General features: G+C 35.6%; 1 protein-coding gene across 2 annotated transcripts in view; it reads right to left on the reverse strand.

Moving 5' to 3' along the window:
- LOC111044385 (arrestin domain-containing protein 2) overlaps positions 1 to 22,539 on the reverse strand; it is a 62,433-nt gene that overhangs the window by 28,609 nt on the left and 11,285 nt on the right. For both annotated transcript variants that reach the window (XR_005571059.1, XM_022329517.2), the window contains exons 2-4: positions 17,334 to 17,480; positions 9,717 to 9,925; positions 5,271 to 5,453 (exon numbers count right to left, since the gene is read on the reverse strand). Coding sequence is in view for 1 of the 2 variants with exons in the window: in XM_022329517.2 (XP_022185209.1) it covers positions 5,271 to 5,453; positions 9,717 to 9,925; positions 17,334 to 17,480 (539 nt within the window). In the remaining variant the exon portion in view is untranslated. The remainder of the gene's footprint in view (positions 1 to 5,270; positions 5,454 to 9,716; positions 9,926 to 17,333; positions 17,481 to 22,539) is intronic.

A 22,539-nucleotide genomic window follows, 5' to 3' on the forward strand; every position in this document is an offset into this window, starting at 1 on the left:
GCCGATTTCCATCCCAATGTACTGGATGATTTATCTTCGACGCAGGTGGAGGAGAGCTGCATTCTGGTGGAGGATACGTTGGTAGCCCAAGAGCCGGAGGATGGAACATCAGAAGAGCACTCAGTCGATGACGTCTCAGAAACAGGAACTCCCATTTCTCGCACCGTTGCTCGGATAAAAAACCAGCGGCTAACCGATAACCATGCACCCACTCCCGCCGTTGACTGGACCCTCATCCTGAAGGAAATAAGGAAAACCAATGAAGCAATAAATAAAACAAATGCAGAAATAAAAAACTTAAATGAAAAAAGCGATCAAACAAAGGAAGAATTAAAAGAAGACAACAAACAAACAAAGGAAGAATTAAAAAGGGAAGTTCAAGAAGCAAAGAAGGTAAATGAACAGGGTTTGGAGAAATTGAGTCAGCGGATGGATGGAGCATTCCGTGACACAGATAAAACCATCAAAAAATTAGCTGAGTGTCTGGATAAATCAATTTTAGAAACAAATAACCGATTGGATAGGATATCTGAAGATATGCATATGGGAAAAATCAGCGTCGAAGTCAGCATTAAGAAACATATACATGTGGAGAAGGATACAATAAAGGTGGTTAAAGTCAAACAAGCAAGCGAACATAACACATGTATGGAAAACCAACCCACCGAGAATGTCAGGATTGAAGTCGCGCCGCACCCCGCAGAACGCCGAGAGGGACCAGCCGACATCACCCGCCAGGCCGAGGACGACATCCATCAGGTAGAGGGACAGCCCGTACCACCGCGCGCCGGACACCAGGAGTCCAAGGACGTTGCCCGCCGCGTAGAAGAGCAGCCCGGACCGCCGACCGCCCACATCACCGTCCATCCACCGAGGACAGCGCCTGCAACATATAAACCCAGCATTCATGAAGATAGTCACATAAACAATAGAAATGAAACAGAAATTCACAACAAGTCAAAGTCACAACTGAAAATAAAAACCTCTAAATCCAAACAACACACAAGTAAAATAGCAGCTTCACAAAAAAGAAAAATGGTCTCAAGAAAAATTTATCTACACCGCCGTCATGTTAGGCTAAAATCTTACATCACGATTCCCACCGACATGCAAGGAAAAAGGAAGACGATATCCAGAAGAACCTACAACCACCGCAGTCATGTCCGGTTAAAATCAAACAGACTGTACACCGGCATGCAAAAAAGAAAAAGTTCATTTGAAAAAACCCACAGACACCACCGGCATGTCAGATTTAAGGATATCAAACTGCATGTTACCGGCCAACAAAGAGGAAACGAGTTTGAAAGAATTGATTTACACCACCGGCACATTCGTTTTAAGCCAAGTTTAATAAAACGGATAGTTGCAAATCGGAACGGAAACCTTGAAATAAATCAGAAATCAAATTTAGATGGGGGCTTGAGGAGAAAAATAATTTCGGATTAACTGAAAAATTGCATTCGTGGAATACATCAATTATCAAACTTCTTCATAGTCACAGCCTACCCATCAAATCATATCCTTGCATACTGGCATCTTTCTACTGCAGCCTAATCAACATAACCTAAACTTCGCCGCATCTCAGCTAATAAGGAAATAACAACAATCCACTTCAAAAGAAGAAATTGAAATCAACTTTAAATCAAGAAATAAAACTGAAAACAACTTTAAGAATTTACCAACCTGATCAAGCCATCCACCTCGTGTCAGAGTCATCACCGAAACAATCGCCTGGTATCATCTGCACAACTGAAAAATAGAAACAAGAATTATAGCATCCACGGAAAATAATTATAAATTAGAAATAACATGAAATTAGCAGTGAATAGGAGGAAAGAAAATAAACAAAGTTTATTTGAAAAAAATGTGTAAATCTAACCTTGAAATACAGAATCAATAGAAAAATCTACCCAAAACCAAAGCCTGTTCGATAATTTTCTTCGTCCCACCAACCAATGTGTGCGAAATCCTAGAGTCAATGTATAGAATCAAAGCAATATCGTTATTTAATTATTGTAACCTGTTATTTAATGTGGAATTATAAATAAAAAAAAACGCAACCAAAAATATATATTTATGTTAATTTGCACGAAATGCGCATGTTCTGTGTTATATGAATGTATCTCTAAAAAACTCCAAAGAAAATGAAATTCTTACCTTCAAATGTGAAATTTATTACTGTTGCATCAAAAGATCATGAATTGTAATTCAAATTGATAAATATAATCTTAAGACTTAATATTTGTAACCAACATTGATAAAAATCAAGAAAGCCATTTCAAGTGTAACCCTGTTTGTACGCAACGTACTAAGCGCAAATAAGAAATTGCTCGAGTCAAACGGTAGACGATTGTCAAGTCACCGAAGTAAAATCACACTCTCACCCAATTTATGTAAAAGCCAAACCAAAGAGTCGAAACCTGTAATAACTATGAAAAAATGATGAAAGTCTATATTTGTTGCAAATACTGTTCAAATCTTAAGAGTAATATGTGAAATTTTGTATATTTGTTATAGTTATGGGTCTGCTCATAAGCCACCCGTGAATGGAAGTTGTGGAGTTGTTTTAATGAAGGATCCAAAGAGACCTCATTAATTATTGTATTTCGATTGTATCCAATGAAAGGAACAATCAATTATTTATTTTCTCGTAGCCAAAAGTGCACGATATATTGTTTTTAGTGTTAAGTGTTGAGTTTTCGTAGAAGTAAGGAGATGAAATAGTGTATTCATCACAATATCGGATTTTTCAAATAGTCATTGTTTCGACTCGTCTCCCAATTACCTATTTAAAATATCCTGGGGGCTTTTGTGTGATGAATCTTTCAAATAGATCTCATGAAAAGAGAGAAAAATTGTGATTACCTTTTAAAATGAAAGAATTTGCTAAAGGAATAGTTAGCGACCGAGCGATAAAGCTTACTTATCAATAACTGTATATTTGATAAGAGTACCGTTCTGTACTGAATATTTTTCTAGGAAAATTATTCAATAAAATTATAATTATTTTGCAAATAAAGCACAAATTATTTATGAATTGCTCATTGATTTTGAGGTTACACTTTGTTTACTATCGATCAGATGTTTTTAAAACAGTTCGAACGCAGCTGACTGATTCAAAGTATTGTCAAATGTCACGCTGGCTTCACGTAAGATATAATACCATCTCTAAAAATCAAAACTATCCATAAAGGATCAAGAATTTCAAATAAAAAAAATAAAATGTATGTGTTATCGTTGAAATTATTTATTATTTAAGAAATTATATTATATGTCAGGTCTTATTGTAACTAAATAGGTCATAGCATGAATTATATTATTGATAAAACGACAGAAATTAATTATAACAGTCTCAAACCTAATAAAAATTGTATAAGAATATTAATTTATTAATGATTTAATTCAACTGAACCACATGGTAATTAAATCTCTTTGGCAGGTCTAAGCCAATCACAGTGCATAGAAATAGCACCAAGAGGTGATCGTTTGAAAGCAACACATGTTAATCTATTATCAGACACCAACCCTGCCTTATCATTTACGCTAGCACATGTACATTGTATGAGAGGAACTATGTCTATAAGATTAAGCAGTTTTAAGAATTACATGAATTGAATTATTATTGTAATTAAAGGAATTGTATTCTACTGCTTGCCACTGACGTCATGTTTACGTCACAAGCGTTCTACCAATGGCAAATTTTTATGCAAATTATTACATCGAGATTCTGAGAAGCAAGGTCTAGCCTAGAAGCTTAGAGAAAAGACAGCACTTCCCTTTTGAAATCCTCACCGTGCAGATCTCTTTTATAGTTACCAAAGACCTATTTGTGAAAATTTCTTGTTCGATTTTAAATGTTCTATTTGTGAGCCGATATTTTAGGCCAATTTATTTGTTATTTGTAAATTTCTGTTTTCATCAATCGATAAATTTAAAAGTTTAAAGTAAATTATCCCTTAATTAATTCGGTGAAGGAGATATTTAAATTAAAATTCCCCACGTGCTGAAACCGAAGCCTGGATTGCCGCCGATCAAACGATTTTTGATCTAAAGAAGAAAACCACGACCGCCAAGGAAATTCACGTGAGTTATAAGTTTTAAAAGGGGCCCCAATCTACGCTTCGAAAATATTTCAGTGCAGAAAAACATAAATTTTTTCTTCGTTAAATTATTGGCCACGCCGACAAGCGCTTTTAGTTATTAAGAGCCTAAAATTTATTCATATTAATTTCTAAGAATTTGTAGTTGATTAACTATCCTCCGCTGCCTGAACCACGACCCCGAGCATTTTAAAAATATTTTTTATAATTCATTTTTTCACTATTTTTTCAAAACTGTTCAATTTTATCAATTGTAAAATTCTGTCGAATCACGCATGGTATCATGCAAGCACAAGAACATTTTTAACTCCTTTTGTTAATGCTAAATTATTATCAACCTGTAAATCAAATTCTGAACCTGCACTGTATGATTACATATTTTATTATAATATATTTCAGTTTTGTTAATTCGCTTTCTGAGTTCGATTATTTCTTAAGCCTGTCAATTATTGTGTCTGATACGTTCTATATCATCAAGAACCGATCGAATACGATCATTGGAATAATTGAATCAAGCTGGATATTGGAACAGGTCTAAGTGGATGTAGCGAGTGGGGTCAGATCGAGATATTTATTCTTTGTCCTTACCTGCTCATATATCAGCTTTTATCTGTTACCTACCTCGACTTAGGAGCGAATGCATCAATTGTACAGCAGTGGCAGCCATAGATCATATAAATTCCTACAATAGAGCTTAAAACCCGACAAGACTCTGTTCTCGAAATATATTCTGAACGATATTTGGTTCAAATACCGTATTTTTAATCCTTCAGAACTTATTAGAGACGCAGTCCCGTAAATTATCTACATCGGGATTTTTGCTCGACCTGTATGATTTTGTATGCTCATTCTTCACAGGTAATAATTTTAAGGTATCCGTATTCAGTGTTTAGCGTCCGCTACACTACTTATAAAAATTTCATCATTATACAATCTGTCATTAGAAGAATCAAGGGTGAGCGAGCGTTTAGGCCTCCCGCGATTCCGACAATTGTATTGAGTCTTGTAGTGAGTCAATCAGTCTGGTGTTCACTCAGCGTACTCACACGCCATTGCAAAATTTATAGCCTCTACACCATTGACTCAGTACAAGATTCACCCTACATGTGTGAAGCCGTTAAAAAACGCACCACAATATATATATATAGATTAATCATCTGTAAAATCGACCTTTTCGAGTTTGACGATGAGATTGGTGACAGTGACATTGCTGGCATTGTCCAGTTCGAGGGTGAGCGGAATGGCCTGACCGGGCACCCATCCAGAGTGAGGTATGGCCAACACCAGCTGTAGTGGCCCCGACCTGCACCAGCAGCAGCAGAACGACTTCTCCACGTCCATGTGCACTGGCGCCTGCGCACACAATCACATTTCGACTCATTGAAAATAGTAAGTGGCCGTTTGCAGGGCGAGCATCATATTTCCAGCCCTGCACACTCACACCTATTTTTGTTAGAACGATATTTTGCCGTCCTTATGAATTCTATCAGATTAAACGGAATTTGACAAACATCATCTGTTTAATCTAATAGAAAATATGAGGAAGGGAAATATCGTACGAACAAAAATCGATTTGTGTGAGCAGGGCTTTAGCCGAGACATGCAAGCCCTGCAAGAGACAATCACGGTCAAGTAACGTGATATATTTTTTGCTACATAATCATCAAATAATAGGTAAATGAGTAAACAACACAAAATGATTGAATACCTAACTTCACGTGTTTCAACATGGCCCATAATAAAAATGAAATCATATCAATGATGGCAATCTAAAATAAGTCTGATCAGCTGTTTCCATTCACAACTTTTTGATCTTTTGAATATATGGGCCATGTTGAAACACGTGAAGTTAGGTAGCGCACGTCAAGAAAACTGTAAGGATCAGGGTCCCTCTAGTCATGCACATTTGATACTCCAATTTAAAATACTAGGAAACTGGGAGTAATCGGAAAGTAATCTAGTGACTCTCTGGACGGGTATTGCAAGCGACCTTGAGTTTTCCGGGCTCAAATTGAGGACGGCTGTTTCAAATTGATATCTTTCCAAACTATAAAATTCCGGGAAAAGTTTTATGGGCAGTGTAGCGAAATAGTTATTTGTATATCTATAGTGAAAAATATAGCTATTTCTCCTTGAGGGGAAAGTTTGATTTCAGCTTCGCCTCGGGCAACAATTTCCTTGAGGGAGAAATAGTTATTTGTTGACCGAGCGAAGTGAGGAAAACTTGTTATATAACACGAAATTATGTTTTAAAACACGAAATTACATGTAACAAGTTACATGAATTTTTAACATTGTTGTTAAATTTGTTATATAACCAAAGTTTACACAGTGTAAACGCAGCTCAAGATTCAAGTCGACGGTTTGGCATATCTCTTAATGTTTAAATGTTTATATGTTGCGCATTTACGGCGAAACGCAGTGATAGATTTTCATGTAATTTGACAGGTATGTTCCTTTTAAAATTGCGCGTCGACTTATATACATGGTTTTTGAAAATTTTGCATTTCAAGGATAATATAAAAGGAAAAAGGAGCCTCCTTCATACGCCAATACTAGAGTAAAAATCAAACTATAGAATTATTCATCATAAATCAGCTGTCGAGTGGATTATAAATCGCTTGCCATAACGCATGCAATTCAATACAAAGAACTTATAACTTGTCTGGGCGCCTAGATGTCTTCTGGTTTTCTCACGCTAAATTCCGGAAAGCGTTATATGATAATTAAATCTTGTGAAAGCATGATCTGATCAAATAAATTCGGTCCAAAAATGGATATTTCAAATTCGGTCGAAAAATAAAAAAATTATTGTTGAGTGTACTTAAGCCCATATTCCAATACACAAAAAATGGCCAATTTCTATATTCAAAGCTGCATGTCTTGTGAAATACTTCTGATAAAATTTCCAAATCAAGTGAGGATGTAAAAATTGTCCCCCTCTACCCACTACAATAAATAATACTTTTGATTCCAATACAATTCGAAAGTTACAGAAAATGTTAAAAATGGCCATTCCAGTTTTTCCATTTTTTTCGTGATTTTACTGTTGATCAAGAGTTTCTAAAACGAGTCTGATACATCATATACACTCACGATTGATTCCAAATTGTAGATAAATTCATCCTCTACGAGCTCAGCTGCCTAAAATCCATCTTGGATCACTCGGGCATATCATAGAACTGCCAAAACTGTTGATATGAGAAAAATATCTACAATTTCCGGCTTTTTCTCAACAATCAAATCTCACTTCACAAACATATTTTTTCATGAATCGTTTACAGCAGATGAAAGAAAAAATGCTATTGCACATTTCAAGATCAAGTATTGATTTTTATAATGAGGGGTTACAGAGATACATAGCTTTGAATAGAGAAATGGGTCATTTTTTGTGAATTGGAATATGTGCTTAAGTACGTACACTCAACAATAATTTTTTCATTTTGCGACCGAATTTGACTTATGATGCATGATTCTGGAACGCCTTGACGAGCCGAGAAGAATGAAGTGTAGTACGATGAAATCTGAGCATTGTGTCAAAAGTTATAGGTGTTTGAAATTTTGATCCTTGAGGTGTCCTTAAGGGCGCCTCTCCACTAGGAAATACTGAAATGAAGTGCATCTAGCGGGTGATTCTCATAGAACATGATCTCATGAACTTATGTCATTGTGCGAAATCTCAATGTGAGGACAATGTAGTTGCTGATGATGGTTGAAGCTGAAAATGAGGTGTTTTTCACAATACAAGGAGCATTGTTGTCAGGTGTACCTGGAAATTTATTTGAGATAGAGCGCTCTCCCTGATCTCAAATTGTAGAGCACAAAAATAGGCCCAGAGGGATTTTGAATTATATATCTATATGTTAACAATCGGAAAATATTGTTGATCAAAAACTAAAATTCATCAAAATTGATTTTTCCTTCAATTTTCACTCATTTTTGAAAAATCATAACTCAGTACTCATTGGAGAAAAGAGTTCCGAATGATTTTATTTTATTCAGAATTTTTTTATCTAAAAAAAGGCGAGAGCAAATTTTTCTGTCCGATTACGAGATTTGGCAGAAATAGCTGAAAACTGGAAAATGAGCCGATAATACAAGGTTTTTGGGTCACCCTGTATGTAGAACAAGGAAATTTTGAATGAAGAAATTGGTTTTGGACTTCTCTCATGTACCCAAATAATATATTAAAAATCAGAACCACAATATAAATTGCAAGCACATCCCCTTTTTTATGTCTATATTGACTGGACTAATAGGTAATTTTAGCATTCAAACATATATTTCATATGTTAATCAAATTTCTGGTTGAGGTATTTAATTTAGTTGGCTGAATGACTACTCTATTATGCTTCCTCATCTGAGCTTAGACCTTCTAACCTATTTCCAATGTAAGTTTTTAAAATAGAGATGCTTTGCATGTTATTTAAATGGAGTTACTTTTCCTCCCTAGGGAGTTTTTTAGTACCGAGAGCGAAAAAGTGACACTTTAGTATTATGTTCCAGGGAGTAAAGTAAGCACTTTACAGGAGGTGGAGGAAAAAGCATTTTACTAAAGTGTCACTTTTTCGCTCTCGGGAGGAAAAAACAGGAAAACTCCCTAGAGCGTAAAAGTAACTCCATTTAAATAACATGGGAAGCATCTCTATTTTAAAAACGTACATTTGAAATAGGTTAGAAGGTCTAAGCTCAAATGAGGAAGCATATAGAGTAGTCATTAAACCAACTAAATTCAATACCTCAACCAGACATTTGATCAATATATGAAATTTATGTTTGTATGCTAAAATTACCTATTACATACTTCATATTAGTATACTATTAAATTTTAGAAATATTTTTTTAATATTCCATGTTATTCAAAATACCAGCCAACAAATATTTTCCATCAACTAATCAAATTTGGAACTCACTCATGAGTGAGTCGGCCATTGTTGTTACAACTTTTGCCGACAGATAGCATATAGCGCTGTCGGCGGTGAATTGTGATTACTTCCAGCTGTTTACTTTCTAGATTATGTTGTAACACATTGTTACTGGTCACATAAGTTTTTAAAATTATTTTATTTGCAGTTTTTATAAAAATGTAGGTGGAGGAAAAATGTTGTGTATATCACGAGTGAAAAATGCTTTTTCTCCCTCAGGGAAATTGTTGCCCTCGGCTTCGCCTTGTCAATCTTTCCCTTCAGGGAGAAAAAGTGACATTTTTCACTTTAGATATACAAATAACTATTTCACTCGTGATGTACAGTCCGGGTCCTGTAGCTTTGCCTATCAGCGGCTAGTAGAGTACAATACTATCTGTTCAAAAACATCGAGCAATATCGAGGATTGCTCCAAAGTTTTGAATCAAATTATGTAAAGGTATATTTTATTGATGATTGTAATATATTTTACATGAAATAGACTATTTTATCAAAGAAAATAAAAAATAATATTGTATGAAAATGTATTGGGGTGATTTGAGTTACAGCTATCCAATATAAATAGATGGTTGTGCTCTAGTACAGTCTGTGGCAAAGTGTAGTAAAAATATAAAGAATCGGAAACCCTGTTCTCCCGCTATCATAATAGTGGACCTCACTATACTATAGGTAAGTGTATACTATTTGTTACCTTTGCGAGTGGATTGTAGTTGAGATCAATGGGCGAGATGACGGTGAATATAGCGGTGGCATATTCGCTGGAGTTCCAGGGTCGCTCGAGTGTGGCAGTTACCGAGTACCTCACAAAGCCTCGGTCGCCCTCGAACGACGCAGGAAGCCCGGGCGGCAGGCAAGCCGCGAACGAGAAGTTGTGCTGGCCAGGAGGCAGATGCAGCTCGCCTGCACAAATTCAAACACATCAATCATCATCCTCTAGCAGACAAAATAATAGAGAAAAACTAGCGTAAAAAATATAAATATCATGGTATAGGTCATTCATGTTCCAAATTACCGGGTGATTACAAATGAAATAGACAATTTCAATAGCCTGTACAAAATTAAAATGGTGTATTTCAACATAGTAAGTGATATAGGTTTGAAGGGAATTTCTTAAAGTTTATGTTGGTAGAACTGTTGCTGGCTATTGTTGGCTGCTCCGTGTTACAACAGCCAGTTTAGTTTAGCAATATGGCCGCTACTCAAGTGGAGAAAGCTTATTGTGTTCTTGAATTAGCAGAAACAAACTCTGTTACTGTTGTGCAGCGTCATTTCAGAACAAAATACGGTAAACCACCACCAACAAGGCAATCAATTTATGACTGGTATGAACGTTTTGAAAGCAGTGGATGTGTGTGTAAGAAGAAGAGTACTGGAAGACCTTCTGTTACAGAAGAAAAAATTGATAGTGTTCGTGATGTTTTTGTACGAAGTCCAGGAAAATCGACTAGATCAGCGAGTTTAGAATTGCAAATTCCTTAACCTACTGTGTGGAAAATTCTGCGGAAACGTTTGAAAATGACACCTTATAAATTGCAGTTAGTACAAAGTTTAAATGACAATGATAAAGTTGTACGTAAAAATTTTTGTCAAGAGATGCAACATTGTCTTGAAAATGACGACACATTGTTTAATCGCCTAATTTTCAGTGATGAATGCACTTTTCACATTAGTGGAAAAGTTAACAGACATAATGTACGAGTATGGGGAACAGAAAACCCAAGAGAGACTGTACAGCATATACGCGATTCTCCTAAAGTGAACGTGTTTTGCGCTTTATCTTGTGAAAAGGATTACGGACCTTTCTTCTTCCAAGAACCATCAGTAACCGGGAGAATTTATCTGGACATGTTAACCGAATGGTTAATGCCTCAACTCCATGAAGATAGTTGTAACTTCATTTTTGTACAAGATGGAGCTCCGCCTCACTGGTGCTCAGACGTCAGAGGGTATCTGGATCAACATCTTCCTAGACGATGGATCGGCCGTGCAAGTGAGGAAAACGTTGTGTTTCAGCCGTGGCCACCTCGTAGTCCGGACCTAACGCCCTGCGACTTTTTCTTGTGGGGCTATGTAAAAGACAGAGTTTTCGTACCACCGCTTCCTGTTGATATCGATGATCTTAAACAACGAATCACAAATGCTCTTGCTACAGTTAACAGTGAGATGCTTAGTCGTGTGTGGTCAGAATTTGACTACCGTGTTGATATCTGTCGTGTTGCAAATGGTGCACACATTGAACATCTGTAAATTTTCAATAAAAACTTCAAGAATTCTTCTATGTAATTATGTAAGTAATGATCTAAACTTTTAAATAATAAATTCTCTACAAGCTATTCAAACTGTCTATTTCATTTGTAATCACCCGGTATAGTGAGGTGGTCCACGTTATAATGGCAGTGGGAAAAGACAGTGGAGAAGGGTAGGAGGAGGCGGAGGAGGCGGAGGAGAAGAAGGAAGAGGAGGAGAAGGGAGAGAAAGAGGAAGAGGAGGAGGAAGAGAAAGAGGAAGAGGAAGAGGAGAAATAAGAAGAGAAGAAGGAATTGTTGAAAGATAAAGGAATTGGAGGAATCCAATATCTGCTGATGAAAGACTTGTAATAACATTAAAGTCATATTTTCTATGAAATATGAATGACATGTATTAGAATAGCCTTACTTTTGATTTCAAAGTGCAATAGATGCATTTTCTCTTTTGTATAATCGAATAATACAGGGGAATTCGGGCAAACATTAAATATACTAGTGTACTAGAAGATGGGAAAATGTAGTAGAACAAGCGCAATATTATGTATAAGACACGTTCCAAAAAACAAACCAGCTTGTTACAAAGTTTGATGCCACGCTCCGCTCCGCTCTGCGAGTAGACGCTTCCAGTGTGTTTCAGCTCATTACTTAACATGATATTGTTCACGACGCTCCTCAACGCCACACTCCGCTTTCAGTGTCTCTGTAAGCTTAATGAAACTTAAACTATAGTGAGATCTACTTCAAACTGTTGGTTGAATGGAAATCATTCATGTTATTTATAGATGTTTACAGTTTGAAGCGAACAGTGTTCGCTATTTAAAATATGTTGATGGAATTCTTCTTTTTTCTAACTTTTCTCATTAAAAATATTTATAATCCTCGTGTTTTTCCCTGTTTTGTCCTGTCGTTTTTCCTTGTTCTGTTCACTGATTCCATATTTATATTTCAATTCTTTATAAAATTTCGAGATATTCTCGAAACCCCAGTAAATTCTTATGCTCTTGAAAATGTGGAATTTTTGAAAAAACAGGTTTTAATCCAATTTCTTTCTCTTTCAGGGCTTATAACTCTCCAACAATGCATTGTATAAATTAATGCTTATCGTAGTTTTGTAGAGCATTGAATTATATTTAATTTATGTATAGTTTTATTATTTCAAGTTTTCCTTTCATTGTTATAGCAGCTTTAATGTGAGAGTAGAATTTTAAATTTTTCTAGTGTTAATTCAGTGGTTCCACACCTTAACAGAGACGATTAAGATGCGCAATTTTGCTATGTTCACCTCCTAACTAGTCTTAGTTGAGCTGCAAAGCCAAAAATTGTATTTCAGACACTCCCTGTCAATAATTGGATCAATAAATTATTGCGACATTGAAAATTTCACCCCCTCCATTAAAGCTGCTATAACAATGAAAGGCAAACTTGAAATCTTGAAATAATAAAATTAGAAATCAAATTGAGGAGAATTTAATGCACTTTTTGTGTAGTGTGGTAATTATTATTCATATTGAATGAAAAAGACTAAGAAATTGCCAAAAACCACTGATTTATTGATAATTAGAAAGACCGGTTTCGGTCTTTGACAATGGTGTAATAACCGATACCGGTCTTTCTAATTATCAATAAATCAGTGGTTTTTTGACAATTTCTTAGTCTTTTTCATTCAATGAGAATTCAATGCTCTACAAACCTACGATAAGCATTAATTTATACAATGCATTGTTGGAGAGTTATAAGCCCTGAAAGAGAAAGAAATTTGATTAAAACCTGTTATTTCATCAATTTTACACTTTCAAGAGCGAATATCTCGAAAACTGTCGGAAAAATGCAAAACACCAACGAACAAAAATTGTGGAAAATCTATCAAGCTTAATTTTTGAATAGTTAGTCATGTCGGTTGAACGCATTGTTCCCAAGATATAAAGAGTGGAAGCAAAAGGCTAAAAAATACAACATTTAAACCACCCTCAACCCCTTAGCAAATGAGGTAGGGATGGGGACTTTTGATATGTTATCCTCTCAACTAGTCCCAACAAAGCTACAAATTTAAAATTGTGTTCAAAGCATTCCTTCCAAATTCCTTTGTCAATGATTGGTCTAATGTTGCATGGATTTTTCACAACGATTTTTAAAAAGTTGTAAGAGCAAAAATATCAATAAATTTGAGGCAAACGTGTTTTTTTCAAAAATGACACACCTTCAAAAGCGGATATCCCGAAAACTATACAAGATATAAAAAAGTTCAGAGATTAATAATTTAGGAAATTAGGTAAGATTCAATTTTGTAAAGAACAGTCATGTTTGTAAAGTACATAGTTTTCTAGTTATATGCGAAAAACCAATAAGTTAAATGTTACCTTTGAACCACCCCCTTAGCACAGAGGGCAGGGGTGCTATTACCTCTTTACCTTCTTTTAAGCATTCATTTCCTGGACTAATAGAACTGAGTTCCCGTGTGGGGATTTGCTAGTTACATCCATCGGGCGCGTCCCCATTGGAATTGGGGGATGCTCACTGGCACTGCAGCCAGCAGTGTCAGGGGGTAGTGGCGAAATTGAATAGTCACCGTGAAAAAAAAACTGGACTGGTCCTCCAGGTTGGGGGTTGGACGTGAGGTCAGCAGCCTCACCCTGTAAAAAATCAACTCACGCTTCGAACACAAGCAATCAGCCTCGGATCGGGACAGGAATAACGGAAAATAGAAACGGCCTTCAATCACACAAAAGAAACTGGAAACGGAAATTTGTTGTAAAGATAGCATCCTGGAATGTGCAAACACTGATGAGGGCAGGTAAGATGATGGAAGTGTATGAGATGAAAAAATTTGATGTAGATATCCTAGCCCTGCAAGAAGTTAGATGAAGATCAGGAAGAGTTGACAAAAAGGATTTTAGCTTGTACTACAGTGGGAACACAGAAAGGTCGGGTATGTATGGAACTGCATTCATGGTAAACGCCAAGTTAAGGAAAGGTTTGTTGGTTTTCGAACCCATATCTGATAGATTGTGCAAATTGAGGATCAAAGGTTGTTTCTGGAACACAACAATGCTTTCAGCCTATGCTCCAACTGAAGAAGCATCAGAAGAGGTCAAAGAAACCTTCTATGATCACTTAACGAATTTAGTCAGCAAGATTCCCAAACATGGCATGAAAGTATTGCTAGGAGACTTCAATGCTAAGATAGGAAAAAAGGTCTTCTTAGCGGAGGTAGCAGGAAAAAATACCCTCCACGAGGAATGCAATGAGAATGGTAGAATGCTTGCTTAACTGGCTGAGGAGCAGGCTCTTGTTATTGCCAGTACAAAATACCAACATAAAAAGATTCATTTAGGCACATGGAAGATACCGGGAACCAATATTGTGAACCAGATAGATCATGTTCTGGTCTCAAAAAGACATGCTAGCTCCATAGAAGATGTCAGAGCAGCAAGGGGTCCAAATTGTGACTTGGATCACTTTATGGTGAGAGCAACAGTGATCCAGAGATTATCAATGGCAGATAAAGGACCCAAGAAAAATAGGTTCAAATGGGATTTGGAGAAGCTAGCAAATACAGAAATTAGGCAACAATTCGAAAATACCATGAATAGGGAACTCGACAAATCCTTATGTGAGATAGCACAGGAGGGGAGTAAAAATGATATTGAGAGATTGTGGACCAGAACTAGGCAAGCAGTAATACAAGCATCACAACAAACTATAGGAGAAAAAAGGAGTGAAAGAAGAACGGAATGGTATGACGAGGAATGTAAGGAAGCAGTACAAAAAAAGAATGAAGCAAGAGCATCAGTGTTACAAAGAGAAACCTGCCAAAACGTAGAAAAATATAGAGAAAAAAGAAGAATAGCCAACAAAATTATAAGAAAGGCAAAACGAGAACATATATGAAAAGTAAACTCAAGAACTTTGAGGTACTAAGAACGTTGAATGAGACAAGAAAGTTTTATAAATCACAGAAAGTTGTCAGTGTAGGATTTCAATCCAAAGTCAAGGCATGCAAGGACAAAGATGGCAATGTGATAATAGAGGAAAATCAGATTACTGAAAGATGGGCAGAGTACTTTGAAAATATATGCCCAAGTGTAGAGGACCCACCAAACATAGAACAATAGATGTCAAACTATCAGTCTGCTGATTTAGAGGTAACAGAACCAAGTCTTCAAGATATAAAAGAGGCTGTGAGTAAATTAAAGAATGGAAAGGCAGCTGGAGAAGATAATGTTACCGCGGAAGTGTGGAAATATGGAGGAGAAGCTGCAGTGAAGTGTCTGCACAGGATAATAATATTGATATGGAGGACAGAAAAGATGCCAAGTGAATGGAAGAAAGGTCTTATTTGCCCAATTTTCAAAAAAGGGGACAAACTGCTGTGCAACAATTATCGAGGGATAACCCTACTGGACATAGCTTACAAAATATTTTCAAAAGCTTATCAGATTTTCACCCTAAGGCAAATAATGGAAAAGTTTTATGAACATAACATCAATCTACACATGCTCTTCATCGAGAATTAAAGTGCTGGAAGCTCTAGAAAAATACGGGTTCCCTAGAAAACTAATAAACTTAGTGAAAATGACCCTGAGTGAAACAAAAGGTATGGTTCTGAGTGAAGGGAGAGTGCGCAGGGAGTTCACAATAACAGATGGCATGAGACAGGGTGACGTACTATCGGCCTTACTCTTCAATATTGTTCTTCAGAGGGCAATAGAGAGCGTTGACAGGAGAGGCAATATCACAAATCGAATGACGCAGGTCTTAGCGTATGCAGATGATGTTGTTATTATTACAAGAAGCATGCTGTCATTGGAGGAAGTCTTCCTGCAGATCAAGAATGAAGCCAAGATAGTAGGCCTTGAAGTAAACGAACAAAAAACTAAATATATGGAAATGAACACCAGAGGACTTAGAAATCCACGAATCACCAAAATAGGAGAAAGCACGTTTGAAAAGGTTACAAGCTTCACATATTTAGGAACAGAAATTGACTGTAGAAATAAAATATCTTTAGAAATTAAACACAGGATAATGCTTGGCAACCGTGCGTACTTTGCAAATAGCAAACTGCTCAAGTCTAAACTCCTCACTAGAAACACAAAAATGAAGATTTACAGAACGCTCATAAGACCAGTTGTCACATATGGATGTGAAGCATGGACAATCTTGCAAGAAGACTGCAAAGCTTTACTGGTGTTTGAGAGAAAGCTGGTTAGGAGGGTCTAAGGTCCAGTACATGAAAATTGTTCATGGAGAATAAGAAAGAATGCCGAAATAGAAGCCATCCTGCAAGGTGGAAATATTCTCCGGTTCGTCAAGGTAAGAAGAATAAGGTGGCTTGGACATGTTGAAAGAATGGCCGATGAACGAATGCAAAAAGGAATGCTATATAAGAAACTGGAAGCTGTAAGAAAAAGAGGGAGGCCGAGCGTTTGATGGATGCAGGATGTGTAGAGAGACTTGAGAGCGATGAGAGTGAGAGGTTGGAGGCGAAAGGCAGCAGACAGAGACGCTTGGAGGCAGATTATAGAGGAGGCCAAAGCCCACATCGGGCTGTAGCGCCAGGATAAGTAAAGTAAATAGAACTGAGTTAAAAAAGAAAAGAGTTGAAAAATTTGGAAAAATCAATTGCACAAAAAGAAGCTGAATTTGAAGAGCTGAAACCGAAGTATGAAGTTCAAAAGAAGAAAGTACTCAATAGTTACTCCTAGAACAGGATAGTAGCTCCTATTTTACTTGAAACTTTCTTATTTCTCTGATTATCATGATTTTGTTTCAGTTTTAACGGTATACTTTATGATACCGGTATATCAACTGTTCATTCTTGTTCAAAATGTTCAATTAGGATTTTATTCGCCAATAAAATATTTTTTTCAATTATTGAATAATACATTTTCATAATTGAGATAAAAAATTTCTGATAATTGATTATATTTCTGCATTATTGAAAAACAATCTGGCAAAGGTTGCGGAGCTAGAAACGGATGATAGACAAAGATAACAATACCAATGTTAATCAAATACTGACATAATAATGTGGACTTCACCATAGAATCATATTTACTTACTGTTTCCTCCTCCAGCCAAGTTATACTTGAAAGTGTAATACTCCTCATCATCCGAGTAGACTATATTTTCCAATTGAGTCCTGCCCTCAATCTTCACTTGTTCTGACCATTTCACTTCTCCCTTACCCACAAATTTTATCTGCAAAGCTGTAAAAAATGATAAATTTATTTATTTCACAATACAAAATGGAAAATTCAATTTACTAACAGCGATTTTAATGTTGCAAAATTACAGCAAATGCGTAACAAAGTCAAACACAAACATATAAACACAAAAATTTAATTTATTGACAGCGATTTTATTGTTTTGTATTCCAATTAATAGCTCTGTTCATAATCATTATACTATAGTACATAGAAAATAACTTCTGACTTGGAGGGACATGCGGATCAGAGAAAAGTAGGGATACAGCTGCAGCGATGTTGACGTTCTGTAAAGCAGCCAGCGTAGTGAGTGTTCAACTGCTCATAATAAAATACGTAAACGATGTTTCCTCTCTGAAATCACTGTGACCACCAAGGCTAATCGACAAATTGGCAACTGCACTTCTTTCTATGACTCTATTCATCACTGTAATTGGCTGATGATCTCCCTTCATTTCTCTGCTCCGCAAATCCCTCCAAGTCAAAAGTAATTTTGTATGGACTATAGTATAATGATCAGGAACAGACTATTAATTGGAATACAAGACAATTTTTTCTTAATACAATATATAAAAGACGTTCAAACGCATAAGCAGCAGGCATCCAGACATCAAGTCTGGATCAAACATCCAGGCATCAATATTTTCAAGTTCTTAAAAAGTGGTTTACAATGTGCCTGGCTATGAACATGAGCAATTATTCTTACAGCTCTTTTTTTTTAAATGAAAAGCCGCTTTACTAGTCTTTGCCCCATGCTACAATGCCATAAGATAGATGACTATGCATATAAGCAAGGTACACTGTAAGTAAAACATCAGAGTTGACAATGAATTTCAATCTTTTGAGCAGAAAAAGGCCTTTATTAGACATTCTACCATGTAGCATATTGATGTGTATCTCGTCTTTTATATATTGTATTAAGAAAAAATTGTCTTGTATTCCAATTAATAGTCTGTTCCTGATCATTATACTATGGTCCAAACAAAATTACTTTTGACTTGGAGGGATTTGCGGAGCAGAGAAATGAAGGGAGATAATCAGCCAATTACAGTGTTGAATAGAGTCATAGAAAGAAGTGCAGTTGCCATTTTGTCGATTAGACTTGGTGGTCACAGTGATTTCAGAGAGGAAACATCGTTTGCGTATTTTATTATGAGCAGTTGAACACTCACTACGCAGGCTGCTTTACAGCACTTCAGAATACTCTACACAGTAATTTCCAAAAACTTAGAGAAAGACTTGGTAATGTAAAAAGCTCTTATGAGTTTTGGAGTGCAGTGAGGCAATTCAAAGGAAGGAAAAGTACATCCAATGATATCAATTTAAATATTTGGTTCGACTTTTTAAAAGATAAATATAGAGAATTAAATATAGCTGTAGCACCAGAATTACAAGACGCTACCCATCCTTATTTAGATAAACCGATCATGCTGGAAGAATTTAAACTCGCACTTAAAAAAATGAAAAATAAGAAGGCTCCTGGTCCCGATAATGTAAGCAATGAGTTTTATAAATCCCTACCTCTTCAATGGAAATATTATATTCTAGCTCTTTTCAATCTGGTTTTGAGTGAAAAAAATTTACCGCAGGAATGGTCCCGGTTGAAGATGTTCTTCTTATTGAAAAAAGGAGATCCGCTGGATCCAAATAATTATAGAAGTATAGCACTTCTAAATTTTGGAAACTCGAATTTCAGCTTGGGTAGAGAGTTGTTCATTACTACCGGAGGGTCAAAGTGGGTTTCGAAGAGGGCGTAGTTGCATGGACAATGTATTTGTTCTTAACACGCTCATATACAATAGTGTAGAATTTCAACATAAAATATTGTATGCAATATATGTAGATTTCCAAGCCGCTTTTGACTCAGTCCCACAAAATCAACTCTGGCATAAATTAGGAACGTTAGGTGTTAGTGTTAAACTGATAAGAGTTCTGCACCAGCTTTATGTGAATGCGAGATTGGATATAGGTAGTCAGAGGGGATTGATAGCCATAGAGAGGGGGGTTTTGCAGGGGGACACAATCTCTCCTTTGTTGTTCTCTCTATACATATCAGATATGGACTCTTATTTCAGAGGAAAGGGTTTTCGCGGTACCAGAATAAATGAACATAATGATATATTAATGTTGCTCTACGCAGACGACATAGTTATTCTGGCTGACAGCGTTCCTGATGTGAGAAATAAACTAAGTTGTCTATCTGAATATTGCAATGAGCTAGGATTGAAGGTTAATACAGATAAGACTAAAATTGTTCCATTTCATAGAGGCAGGTTAAGAGGAAATTTGAATTTCAGTTATCAAGGGGAAAAAATAGAAGTTACTAATAAATATAAATATTTGGGAGTAGAATTTAGTAGTTCAGGTCGGTTTGTAAATTTTTGTAAATTAGTTCTGAGTAAGGCAAAGAGTGTGACCGCTTGTGTCATGGGAGTTCTGGGTAAAGCTAAGTCTGAGTCTTGGGACGGTAAAATGAAATTGTATGAGGCTACGGTGCTGCCCGCTGTCCTATACGGCTCTGAAATCTGGGCTCTAGGATATCTGGATTTGATAGAGAAGGCACAGTTACAGTTTTTTAAGAGACTTCTACTATTGAATAAGTACACACCTAGCTTTGCTTTAAGACTTGAAACTGGAAGGTTGAGGTTGTCACATATAATTTTTTGTCAAGCATTGAATTTTTATATCAACGTTTTGAAAATGCCATCTCATAGATATCCAAAAATGTGTATGAATAAACTGTTAGACTTAAGCACTAACGATAATAGAATAAATGAGAATAGAAACAACTGGATCAATCTAATGAAAGAACAAATGTCTCTTGCTAACTTAAGATACTTTTTAAATGTAGATTTCACTATATTGGAGAAAGAAAGTGACTATATTATTAGGAAACATGCAAGAGCTTTGTATATGGCAGATATAAGTAAAGCAATAGAGTCCAGATCTTTTCCTGGTTACATAGTTTTAAATCCAAATTTCATTTTAGGGGAGCAGCTAGGATGTATCATGTCATTTTCTAGAGTCAGATGCATAACACAATTGCGGATGGCAACGCAGATGAGTATGTATTTGTTTATGGATGGAAGTGGCACCTTTTTTGATTGTACTATCTTATGCCCTCTAAGTAATTTTCAAGAGGAGGAGAGTCTGTTTCACTTTCTTATTGGATGTCCCATGTACAATGATATCCGGCGACGTTATCTGGCCAAATACTCTGTTAACATTGCTCAGGACGAAGATAAAGTTTTGATTCTCTTGTCGAATCTAAACAGAGATAAAATAAATGATATCTATTTTTATACCAATGCAGCTATTCGGATAAGACGAACAATATTAAGTTTAACTGGATGATATGGTGTAGCTTGTACTTGAATCCACATTATTGATTGATTGTTATTTTTCGAATTTAATATGTTTTATTGCAACCTCCAATATTAGCGTTGTTGTTTATTTCCATGTTATTTTTTCCATGTATTTTTGCAACTCATTTGTGTAACATTATGTTGAACAAATTAAATGATTTATTTTATTTAATACAAGACAAGTTTTTCTTAATACAATATATAAAAGACGTTCAAACGCATAAGCAGCAGGCATCCAGACATCAAGTCTGGATCAAACATCCAGGCATCAATATTTTCAAGTTCTTAAAAAGTGGTTTACAATGTGCCTGGCTATGAACATGAGCAATTATTCTTACAGCTCTTTTTTTTTAAATGAAAAGCCGCTTTACTAGTCTTTTCCCCATGCTACAATGCCATAAGATAGATGACTATGCATATAAGCAAGGTACACTGTAAGTAAAACATCAGAGTTGACAATGAATTTCAATCTTTTGAGCAGAAAAAGGCCTTTATTAGACATTCTACCATGTAGCATATTGATGTGTATCTCGTCTTTTATATATTGTATTAAGAAAAAATTGTCTTGTATTCCAATTAATAGTCTGTTCCTGATCATTATACTATGGTCCAAACAAAATTACTTTTGACTTGGAGGGATTTGCGGAGCAGAGAAATGAAGGGAGATAATCAGCCAATTACAGTGATGAATAGAGTCATAGAAAGAAGTGCAGTTGCCATTTTGTCGATTAGACTTGGTGGTCACAGTGATTTCAGAGAGGAAACATCGTTTGCGTATTTTATTATGAGCAGTTGAACACTCACTACGCAGGCTGCTTTACAGCACTTCAGAATACTCTACACAGTAATTTCCAAAAACTTAGAATATTATCATAATCAAAATTTAAATCAAAAACTTAGAATATTATCATTATTCAAATTTAAATCAAACTCCAACAATTGAGTTTCATCCCTGTTAAGACACAGAAAATTTGCCGCAGTCATTACCACCTAAATTTTGTAAATCTGGATGGTAAATTAGTGCCGCAGGCCATTTTCAACAATTGAATGAACAAAACTGTGATAAAACAAATTATTACATTTAATCTGTATATCTAGGTCATTAGCAAACACGAAATGTTGAAAAGTCATTAATTATTACAGCTGCAGGAAGGTCATTAAAATCGATAATAAAGAGTCAAGGCAGAATCAGAATATGTCATAAAAATAGTTGTGCAAATATGGTTTTGAACAAAACCATTATTATCATTATTATTTATTATTATTTATTATTATTATTTGAATATACAATATTTCTGTTTACTTTGATTTCAGAAAATTACTTCAGCAAAAAATATTTAGTTATGAAAGTTAATTGATACGATTTAAGGAATGAGAGGTTTGTTGTACCATTTACTTCGAATAATTTAGCCAGAAACACCTTAATCTACATTGTACCAAAAACTTTCAATGATAATTGAAAGTTTAAAATGAAACTTTACCCGATAATTGTGCTGAATTTGTTTGCGCCTATTGAAAAGAAATACAAAATTTGGTTGAATAATTAAAATTTAGATGTAGCATAATGTAATTCATTACTAATGTATTGCATTGTTGTAATTCATTCCTTTCTATTTTTGTATGTATATTCAGGTTGACTATACATTATAACACTTTTGAGATTTTTGACAGCTGAGCCAACTATTAGTTAGTTAATA

This window comes from Nilaparvata lugens, chromosome 4, assembly GCF_014356525.2.
Source record: "Nilaparvata lugens isolate BPH chromosome 4, ASM1435652v1, whole genome shotgun sequence".
Taxonomy (NCBI): Eukaryota; Metazoa; Arthropoda; class Insecta; order Hemiptera; family Delphacidae; genus Nilaparvata; species Nilaparvata lugens.